This window comes from Cebus imitator, unplaced genomic scaffold (assembly GCF_001604975.1).
Source record: "Cebus imitator isolate Cc_AM_T3 unplaced genomic scaffold, Cebus_imitator-1.0 Scaffold36, whole genome shotgun sequence".
In the NCBI taxonomy this organism is placed as follows: domain Eukaryota; kingdom Metazoa; phylum Chordata; class Mammalia; order Primates; family Cebidae; genus Cebus; species Cebus imitator.
The window spans coordinates 465,182-476,256 of record NW_016107351.1 but is presented as its reverse complement, the minus strand read 5'-3'; the positions used below and the strand labels follow the sequence as shown (position 1 = coordinate 476,256).

Genomic DNA, 11,075 nt, shown 5'->3' with positions numbered 1-11,075 from the left:
CTGTCGCTTCCTGTGGGTTGTAGTGGTTTTCCGCTCGCTTGTCCTGTCGCTTCCTGTAGGTTGTAGTGGTTTTCTGCTCGCTTGTTCTGTCGCTTCCTGAGACAGGAGTGTTGAAGTTTCCAACCATTTCTCCCTTCATTTCTCGCAGCTTTTTCTCTGCTTACTTTGAAGCTCTATAGATTGGTGTATGTACTTGCAGAATGTTTACGTCTTTATGATGAACGGATCCTGTATTGTTATGAATTATCTTTTTTATCTCTGGTAGTATTACTTGTGTTGACGTTTACTTTGTCTGATATTAACAGAGCCACTCCCGCTCTCATGATTAGTGATTGGTTGGAATACCCTTTTCCATCTACTTACATTTAACATAGCTATGTCTTTTTGTTTGTTTTTGTTTTTTAATAAGAGACAGGGTTTTGGGCCGGACGCAGTGGCTCACACCTGTAATTCCAGCACTTTGGGAGGCCAAGGCAGGTAGATCACCTGAAGTCAGGAGTTTGAGACCAGCCTGGCCAACATGGTGAAAACCCCATCTCCACTAAAACTACAAAAAAATTAGCTGGATGTAGTGGCACATGCCTGTAATCCCAGCTACTTGGGAGGCTGAGGCAGGAGAATTGCTTGAACCTGGGAGGTGGAGGTTGCAGTGAGCCAAGATAACACTATTGCACTCCAGCCTGGGTGACAAAGCAAGACTCTGCCTCAAAAAAAAAAAAAAGGGACGGGATTTTGCTGTGTTGCCCAGGCTGCAGTGCAGTAGCAGGATGATAGCTCATTGCAGCCTTGAGCTCCTGGCCTCCAGTGATCCTCCCACCTCGGCCTCCCAAAGTGCTGGGAAAACAGGTATGAGCCACCACCTCCACCAGTCTCAGTGTCATGTTGATATTCACTTTCACAGCACATGTTTCCTGTGTTTTTCCCTAGAATGGATGATGAACTCGTTGTTGGACATAGTGCGAGATCAGACAGCTCCAGCTTCCCTTGTACATCTGGCTTTTAAATTTCTTTACATCATCACCAAGGTAACATTTCCATAGCACTTCAGAGTTGACAGGTACTTTCTTTTTTTTTTTTTCTGAGACGGAGTTTCACTCTTGTTACCCAGGCTGGAGTGCAATGGCGCGATCTCGGCTCACCGCAACCTCCGCCTCCTGGGCTCAGGCAGTTCTCCTGCCTCAACCTCCTGAGTAGCTGGGATTACAGGCACGCGCCACCATGCCCAGCTAATTTTTTGTATTTTAGTAGAGACGGGGTTTCACCCTGTTGACCAGGATGGTCTCGATCTCTTGACCTCGTGATCCACCCGCCTCGGCCTCCCAAAGTGCTGGGATTACAGGCGTGAGCCACCGCGCCAGGCTGACAGCTACTTTAATAACATGCATGGTCCAGAGGCTACCCTCCAAAATGTTATTTCTCAATAAAGGTAGTTCTTAGACTACCAAGTTGTATATTTAATTCTGTCCCTTTTTACTGTATGTTTGGGATCAGAATTTATTGTTACTTTGGCTGAAACAGTGTCAAGGTGTTTAGCTCCTTGCATTTGAATAGATTGAAGCACCACCTAGCTAGGAAAGGAAGGGGGTGGAGAAGAGACGAAATCAGAAAAGCTTCTTCCAGGAAAAAAGCAGGCAGGGCACAGTGGCTCACGCCTGTAATCCCAACACTCTGGGAGGCCGAGGCAGGTGGATCACCTGTGGTCAGGAGTTCAAGACCAGCCTGACCTACATGGTGAAACCCTGTCTCTACTAAAAATACAAAAATTAGCTGGGCGTGGTGGCATGTGCCTGTAATCCCAGCTGCTTGGGAGGCTGAGGCAGGAGAATCCCTTGAACCTGGTTGCAGTGAGCTGAGATGGTGCCAGTGTACTCCAGCCTAGGTGACATAGAGCGAGACTCTGTGGAAATTGAGATGCTTCTTACACTTTAATGCACAGATGAATTTCCTGGGAATCTTGCTGTGCTATAGATTTTCAGCAAGTAGGTCTGGGGTGGGGTCTCATAGTCTGCGTTTCTTACAAGCTTGCAGGTGTCTTCTCTGCCGGCCCACAGGCTCCCTGTTGGCAGTTTTGGCCATGGGAGTACTCAACAGCCATACCAGGGTGGGGCTTGGGGTTCGTAGGGGCGAGGCATTGCAGTGTTTCTGTTGTCTGGCGGGAGAGTCCTTGGCCAGCAAGAGGACACTGCGGGTGGGCTGCCCAGGACACGCAGGCTCTGTGACTCCGATGTTTTGAGTGTAGGATTTCTCCGGAAGGTTCATGGAAGTGAGCTTCATGGAAGTGTTAATGAACTTGGGCCTTTGAGGTTTATGGACACCTACTCCTCATAAATGTCAGAGCATAGTCGTTTAAATGAACATACTGAATGAATAACTGATTCCTTAAATGTGATGATGAATAGCATTTACTAATTTAGGAAGGAAGGATAGCCTTTTTTTTTTTTTTTTTTTTTTGAAGAGATGGAGTCTTGCTCTGTCATTCAGGCTAGAGCACTATGGTGCAGTCAGCTCCCTGCAGCTTCGAACTCTTGGTCTCAAATGGGAGTTCAGCCCCTCAGACTATAGGCGTGTGCCACCACGCCTGTCTAATTTTTAACTTTTCATGTTGCCCAGACTGGTCTCCAACTCCTGGTCTCAAGCTGTTCTTTTGCCTTGGCCTCCCAAAGTGCTGGGCTTACAGGTGTGAGCCGCTATGCCTGGCCACGGGTAGCTTTCTTGTGGTGACTGTAGTCTTACTAAATCGTGTCACTGTAATGTGACAGAATTCTGTTTGATCAATGGGTCTCGTAGGTGGTGATTTTTGATGAGGGGAGAAAAAGGCAGTCTTTTTAAATTTTATAGTAATCCAGTATCTCTCTATTTGATAGGTCCGAGGCTATAAAATATTTCTTCGTTTATTTCCTCATGAAGTAGCTGATATGGAGCCTGTTCTAGATTTGGTTGCAACTCAGAATCCCAAGGACCATGAAGTGAGTGTCTCTGTCGCCTTCCTGGTCTCAGCCCTCTATGCCTGTCCCTCCTCCCTGCTTGCTTACCCTGCTGCCCCTTCCCCTTTCTGTTTCTTTCACTTTTATCTCACTTGGTTTTGTGTGTCTCTCTTCTTTTTTTTCTTTTGACTCTTCCTTTACTTTTAATACAAATTGCTTCAAATTATTTTTCTTTAAAATTGGCCCTTTATAAAGAAAAATTTGTCTAGGTCTAGTTTCACAGTGAATCTGTCATTGTTGATTTTTTTTTAAATTATGGAGGTGTAACTGTGTTGGGCTTGATATGTCCCGAGCAGGACTCACAGACACAGCATAGATTCCTCCTTTTGGCCGTCACTTGCTGTATACAGCAAACTAATACATAGCAAAGTCTGCCACGGGAAAAGTTACATGGGATGGGGCCTGGGGAGAACCAGGTGGGAGCTCCCAGGCTCCCCCACTTGGGTCCCAAAGGCTGTGTGTCATTTCCCCAGCACTGACGTGTGAGCACATCTCTGAGGTGTCTACCCGGGAAGCACGTTTAAGCCTCGGCACCCAGAGCTTGCACGGGGGTCTGGTCACGTGGGCACCTCTGCCTGGCATGAAGCAAAATTCCAGACCCCCCAGAGGAAAGCAGGTGCCCGATGTAAAGCACACGGTTCGTGCAGATTGAGCCAGCGAGGGGCCTCATTCCACAGGGCTTGGTGGGAGCCCTGCTGGTGTCCAGGCTCCCAGATGCCTGCCCAGGGCCGACCTCTCCAGCGGCCTTTCCTTGGATGGCAGTGGGGCCTGCTGTACTCACTCTCTCGTGCACAGTGTGTGTTGGGAAGAGCACTCGGTTTATAACCCTACAGTGCAGGGGCTGGTCTCCACGTGAATGTGCCCGATGAGAGCCATGGGGCATTTCCCTCCTGTCCTGCACTGGTGCCCTTCTCGCCTCGCATTTCTAGCGCCCCCCAGTGGAATGATTGCAGGGACAAATTGGAATGCTTTACTAAGTGAGGGTGCTCCTTTTTTTATTGCAAGCTAAGAGAATGAGGATTCTCCTTTTTTATTACAAGCCGAGAAAGCATACTCTTTTTTTAGTACAAGTTGAGAATTTTTTTGCATCCTTCCACCTGCCCTCCCCCCCTCCCCCCCTCCCCAGGCTGTTGCCCAGGCTGGAGTGAAATGGCACCATTTTGGCTCACCACAACCTCCACCTCCCGGGTTCAAGTGATTCTCCTGCCTCAGCCTCCTGAGTAGCTGGGATTATAGGCATGCGCTACTACACCCGGCTAATTTTGTATTTTTAGTAGAGACATGGTTTCTCCATGTTGGTCAGGCTGATCTTGAACTCCCAACCTCAGGTGATCTGCCTGCCTCGGCCTCCCAAAGTGCTGAGGTTACAGGCGTGAGCCACTGCGCCTGTCCTTTTTTCTTTATTCATAAGTGTTTTTTCTTTTTATCGTATTTTTTTTTTTTTTTTTTTACTTTCCCAAAAGGCAATTTGTATGTTGAGAAGTGCCAGTGAAAAGAAGCTGTGATGTATTATGATTTACTTTGTTTGTTTTGATGTCTGTCTGCTGAGCTAGCTAAGTTATGGCCATTGGTGTGTGGTGGGGATTCTGGAGGGATGTGGGGAGGAGCTGGTGAGTGGCCTGCATTTCTGGCCCTGAGGACGATGGCATTTGAATGGCTTTAGAGTGGGCATTGGGTGGCCATGGAGGGCCGTGACTTTAGATTGTGGCCAGTGGCCTCTGCTTTTCAAACAAGACTCATTGTTACTGTGATTCAATTTTTAGACTTGGGAAACGCGCTACATGCTTCTGCTGTGGCTCTCTGTGACCTGCCTGATCCCTTTTGATTTTTCTCGCCTCGACGGGAACCTCGTCACCCAGCCTGGGCAAACACGAATGTCCATAATGGACCGCATTCTCCAAATAGCAGAGGTGAATATCGTGCAGATAATGAGCTGCTAGTTTGTCTTCTCTGTCGGGTTCATGCTGTCCTGATATCAGGGCTTAACTCCCTAAGCTTTTGATACCTATTTATCCAGGTGGTGTTTTTTTCAGTGAGGGGAACTCCCACACGATAACTTATTTTGAAACTGTGGTAATTCATGTAGGGGTTGGGTTGAATTAGTAAATCTTGTTTCTTTGTAGGTAATGCAGATACTCTGTTGAGGGTAATGATGGCAGATAAGGGGTTTAGTGGCAATGGTAAGAGAAAATAAGGCCCGTTTTACATTTAGCTCTCAACATTATGTAAATAATACACATTTATTTGTAGGAAAACTAGAAAACAAAGGCAAGAAAAATACTAAAGTTTATCAAATTCTTGTGCCAAGAGATAATAGTTGTTTATTTTCTTCAAACTTTTCTTGATGTAAATATTGTGCATATAAACACAGCTTATTGTATTAGTTACCTGTTGCTTCATAAATAACCCAAACTTGAATGTTTGACACACATTTATCCTCATGTAGTTTCTGTGAGTTGGGAGTCTAGCGTGGCTGAGATGGGTCCTCTGTGTCAAGCTTGCCCACGGCTGCAGTCAAAACTTGAGTTGGGCAGTCTCTGCCCCAAGGCCATTGGAGTGAGGCTGCCCTCCGTTCATTGCCACCTCGGCCCTCCAACATAGTGGCTTATTCCATCAAAGCCTGCAAGGGAGAGACCCTCCTAATGAGCTGGAAGTCATGGTAATATGTTACCTGATGTGGAAGTGACGTCCCATTCCTCTGCCAGATCCTGTGGTTAGCAGCAAGTCACCGAGTCCAACCCACACAAGGAGCACTAGGAGCCTGTCAGGCTGTCAGCCATTTTGGTCGCCACGGTCTTCCTGCCGCACTGACTGCGATAGCCCTGGTCAGCATTCACTGAGTGCCTGCCATGTGCTTGGCACCATTCAGACACTCATAGATTAATCTTTAATCACTTATGGATTAATAATTTAACCTATGCATTCGGCTGGGCGCGGTGTTTCATGCCTGTAATCCCTGCTCTTTGGGAGGCTGGGGCGGGCAGATCACATGAGATCAGGAGTTCGAGACCACCCTGGCCAACGTAGTGAAACCCTGTGTCTACTAAAAATACGAAAATTAGCTGGGTCTGGTGACACATACCTGTAATCCCAGCTACTCAAGAGGCTGAGGTAGGAGAATTGCTTGAGCTTGGGAGGTGGAGATTGCAGTGAGCCGAGATTGCGCCGTTGCACTCCAGCCTGGGCAACAGAGCGAGACTCTGTCTCAAAAATAAAAAAAAATTAACTTATACATTGATGATTTATAGATCATCAATGATTAATTTATTAACTGTGATTAATAATCATTTAATTTTCCTTCATGAGGCCGTTGACAATTCTTATCCTCATTTAACTGAAGAGCCAGCAGGCATAAAAGTAAATAACAGTGTACTTTAAATGGTGGCCCCATTTAGAATCCAGGCGGTTTATCCCTGGAGTCTGTGCTCTTCACCAGGGCTCATGCTGCCCCGTGACCTGCTGTTCGGAGGCCTGTTTCCCCTCAGCAACGTGTTCTGTGTGTTTTGTGATGTCAGAAAGTGTCCCCCCATAATCGCTACGGGAAGAGCACTCCATTGTAAGCTGACTTAAAAATTCTCTCGGATAGATGGACATTTTGTTTGTCCTAGTCTTGTTACGTTAGAAGTAGTGTGGTGATGAAGAACCTTTTGCCCCCCCTCGTGTGCCTGTCTGCTGAGAGGGACTTCCGGTTTGTCAAGACTTGACGGTCTGTGATGGTCCTTAGAAAGCCTGCCTTGGACAAAAAGGTCTTCTAAGTGTATCATTTTGGGGAAGAAAACTAGTTAAGATGAGCATTGCAAACCTTTTAAGGCAGCCCTCCTAAAAATAAATCTAGCTGGGTGTTGTGGTTTCATGCCTGTAATTCCAGCACTTTGTGAGGCTAGGGCGGGAGGATAGCTTGAGCCCCAGGAGTTTGAGACCAGCCTGGGCAACATAATGTGACTCAGTTTCTTCCCAAAAATAAGAAAAAAATTAGCCAGGTGTGGTGGTACCCACCTATGGTTCCAGCTATTCCAGAGGCTGAGTGTGGGAGGGCCACTTGAGCCCAGGAGGTTGATGCTGCTGTGAGTGGTTTTTTTTGAGATACAGTCTTGCCCTATCACCCAGGCTGAAGTGCTGTGGTCCAGCCATGGCTCACCGCAACCTCTGCCTCCGAGGCTCAAGCAGTCCTCCCACCTCAGCCTCCTGAGTAGCTGGGAGTATAGGCATGTGCCACCGTGCCCTGCCAACTTTTGTATTATTAGTAGAGACAGGGTTTCACCATGTTGACCAGGGTGGTCTCAAACTCCTGAACTCAGGTGATCCACCTGCCTTGGCCTTCCAAAGTGCTGGGATTACAGGCATGAGCTGCAGCACCTGGCCTGCAGTGAGCTTTGATCACGCCACAAAGCAAGACCCTGTCTCAAGACAGCAGTAAAATCCTGTGAGTGTATATACTTACTATGTGCCCCAAAATTAAAAACCAAAAATTAAAAAAAATGCATGCATTCGTAGTAAATCTAGGTGCTCTTCAGTTTGGATGTAGCCTCCTATTTAGTCTGAATACGTGAATACTGATGGTTCCCAGGTGCTGGAAGGCACAGTAGGTGCTCAGTGAATACTCTTGATTCTTTGTTACAATTGAGTAACTCGTTTGTTTACATTTTCCTGCTCTATTCTTGCAAATGTGTGTTTCATTGGGGTGTGATCAAATGTGCTGGGTAGCTCAGGCACTTGCCTGGGTGAGAGTAGCAGTTGGCAGCTGGAGCCCTTGGCTCAAATTGAAGAGAGGTTCTTTTGCAGCTTTGGAGTTAGGCCTGTGCTGGTAAGGTTTGTGAGCCTGGGCCCTCGGGGAGCTGGTGAGGGTGGGACTGGCGACTGTGGGGTCCCTGAGGCTGGCATGTGCAGGTGTGACCATGTCCGTGCTTGTTCTTTCTTGCAGTCCTACTTGGTTGTTGGTGACAAGGCCCGAGATGGAGCGGCCGTCCTCGTGTCCAGGTAAGTTTCTGTGGTGCGTGGCTGCTGGTGGGTTCTGAGAGGGGTTTGTTTGGGTGCTGTTCACTGTGTTATGCGTGTCTTTAGTCCTCAGACAAGGACCTAGGGTAGTCTTTGGACTCCTCAGACTCTGGCTTTCCCCGAGAGAGTGTGCAGCACTGTTTGGGCACAGAAGACCTCTGACCCTGAAATGACCACCCTCAGTGCCGGTTTGGGGTGCTGGTGGGGGTCACCTGACAGGTCCGTCGATGGGAGGGCAGGTCTAGAAGAGGTGTGGTCATCTTCCCTGGGGCACAGCCTCGGCACAGGGTTGGGGTGGCAGTTACGAGAAACAGCGCGCGCCATCTCCCGTGGAGGTGATGGGTGGGGGCTGGGCCACTGTGACTGGGGATGAAAATCCCCCAGCGTCCTGTGTTAACTGCACCCCACGCGTGCTGCAGACAGGAAGGCGGTTTTCTCTGCTGAGCGCAGCGGGTCTGCAGTGTTGGACGAGTGCCATGAGTATGTGTATAGACCGAGCGGACCTGTGTCATGAGGTGCAAGAAGGAAGAAAGCAATTGTTCTAAATTAGTACTTTACGTGGCACATGATTTTAAGTATGTATGTAGTTTACTAAGTCAGAAAATGTGGCATTTTCCCCCTCTACGATGGTGAAAGTCGAAGGCTGGTCATAAAACCTTTCGGTGGTTGTGATTGGGAAGATGGTCCGTGCCTCGTGCAGTGTCACCTTCACTTGGATGGGTAGCTGCAACTTGCACAGCTTCTTTCTCAGAGAAGTGGGAGGAGAGAAGCTTCCTTTCCGGGGCAGTTGGAGGCATTGGATGAGGTGTTCGTGACAGCCTGGAGCTGAGGAAGGAACTCCTGGGTCCCCTGGAGCAGGTGAGGCCCTTGCACCTGAGAGGGCAGGGGCTGCTTCCTGTCTTGTAAGGACATGAAAAGGTTATCGTTTTTTCCTCATTATAAAAGTAATCTGTGTGTATTCAGATAATAGAGTATGATGTATAAAAAATGAAACCCATGAGTGCTTTCATCGTGTGGGGGTTTCATCTCCCTACCTCTCCGTGGTCTCCCCATGGGGCGGCGCCAATGCCAACTCTGTCCATGGCTGAGTTGCTGCACTTGCGTCTTTGCACCTTGGACTAGGAGTTGGGCCTTGCGTGTCAGGGTTTTCTTCCAAAACCAGATGACCTGGTGTGAGTGTGTCCTTTTTTTTTATTTTTGAGATGGAGTCTTGCCCTGTTGCCCAGGCTGGAGTGTTATGGTGTGATCTCGGCCCACTGCAACTTCCGTCTCCTGAGTTCAAGTGATTCTCTTGCCTCAGCCACCCGAGTAGCTGGGACCACGCCCTGCTAAATTTTTGTATTTTTAGTAGAGACGGGGTTTCACTGTGGTAGTTAGCCAGGATGGTCTTGGTGTTCTGACCTCATGATCTGCCCACCTCGGCCTCCCAAAATGTTGGGATTACAGGCATGAGCCACTGTGCCCGGCCTGAGTGTGTCCTTTCTACCAGTCCCTTGTGGTGGGACATTTAGACTGCTGCCCTCCCAATTTGATATTAAAACTCAGGGCTGTGAACAGTCCACATAAAACTTTGTACCATTCTGAATGATTTCTAGGGATGAGTTTCTACAAGTGGAATTAACATTTTCAGGGTTTAATGCAGTTACTGGAGAGGTTGAACAAGTTGAAAGTTCTTTCCCCATGTTTACCAGCTGGGTCAAACCTTAAAAATGTTTGCCAACTTTGTTAAGTGGAAAATAGTATCTGCTTTTATTCTTACTATTTATTTATTTATTTATTTATTTTTGGGACAGCATCTCACTCTTGTTGCCTAGGCTGGAGTGCAGTGGTGTGATCTCAGCTCACTGCAACCTCTACCTCCTGGGTTCAAGTGATTCTCCTGCCTCAGCCTCCCAAGAAGCTGGGATTATAGGTGCATGCACCACCATGCGTGGCAAATTTTTGTATTTTTAGTAGAGATGGGCGTTCACCATGTTGGCCGGGCTGGTCTTGAACTCCTGATCTCAGGTGATCCATCCACCTTGGCCTCCCAAAGTGCTGATATTATAGGCATGACTCACCGTGCCCAGCCTGTTCTTATTTTTCTTAGCGGCATTACTGAGGTTTGGTAGATTTATGCTGGACTTGATCTTGTGGAGTGCCTTGCCTGTTGGCTGGTGAGGCAGAACCTGAGTATTTATTTCCTCGTGGGATCCTCTGGGAAAAGTGAGAGCTCTGGCTCCAGATCCCTGGCAGACAACCTGGTGACACGCTTAGCGCCACGTAGTGCCGGGAAGAGCAGGTGCGTCTCTCGGCGGAGCCTGTTTCCATGCAGGAACACCAGAGCCTGCGATCTGGGAGGGGTGGTGCCCTGGTGGGTGCGTGGGTGCGCTGGGCGGGTGCGTGGGTGGGCGTGTCGGTGCTCTGGGGACATTCTCCCCCTTCTTCTAGCACGCTGATTCTTGGGAGTGTTTGAGAATGGTGGATGCTGTCAGTGGAAGAGCATACTTACAGTTGGGCCAGTTCCTTGGACACCTCCCAGGCTCACCACAGGTTCTGGGTTCCCTGTACTTGTCTCAGACGCCTTTTTGGTGGGGACTGTTACAAGTGAGGCCAGGGCTGTGCGGGGTCCTGTGCCAGCATTTGTCTGCAGTGCAGGTTCGTTTTCTGTTCTCCAGGGAGGATGTGCCTGCTCTAGCCCACTCTGCTCTCAGGTTTGACTGCTTCCCTCTGTATTGCTGGCCACTCTGCAGCTGTATCCATCTCCCTTGATTAACCGAGCTTGCCAACATCCACAGTGTTGTAGGTGGCACTTGGTGTTATATTGTGACTAGGACATGCAGATTGAGTGCTGCCTTAGAAACTCTTTAATGGAAAAGATGCTTTTGGCCAGGCGTGGTAGCTCATGCCTGTAATCCCAAAACTTTGGGAGGCTGAGGCAGGAGGATCACATGAGGTCAGGAGTTTGAGACCAGCCTGACCAACGTAGAGAAACCCTGTCTATACTAAAAATACAAAATTAGCTGGGCATGGTGGCACATGCCTGTAATCCCAGCTACTCGGGGGGCTGAGGCGGGAGAATTGCTTGAACCCAGGAGGTGGAGGTTGTGGTGAGCC

General features: G+C 48.5%; 1 protein-coding gene across 4 annotated transcripts in view; it reads left to right on the top strand.

The window, feature by feature from the left end:
• Nucleotides 1–11,075, top strand: part of TBCD (tubulin folding cofactor D) — a 196,147-nt gene that overhangs the window by 7,368 nt on the left and 177,704 nt on the right. For all 4 annotated transcript variants that reach the window (XM_017524704.1, XM_017524703.2, XM_037737131.1 and 1 more), the window contains exons 3-6: nt 928–1,025; nt 2,865–2,966; nt 4,748–4,894; nt 7,906–7,961. In XM_017524704.1, the coding sequence (XP_017380193.1) occupies nt 928–1,025; nt 2,865–2,966; nt 4,748–4,894; nt 7,906–7,961 (403 nt within the window). The remainder of the gene's footprint in view (nt 1–927; nt 1,026–2,864; nt 2,967–4,747; nt 4,895–7,905; nt 7,962–11,075) is intronic.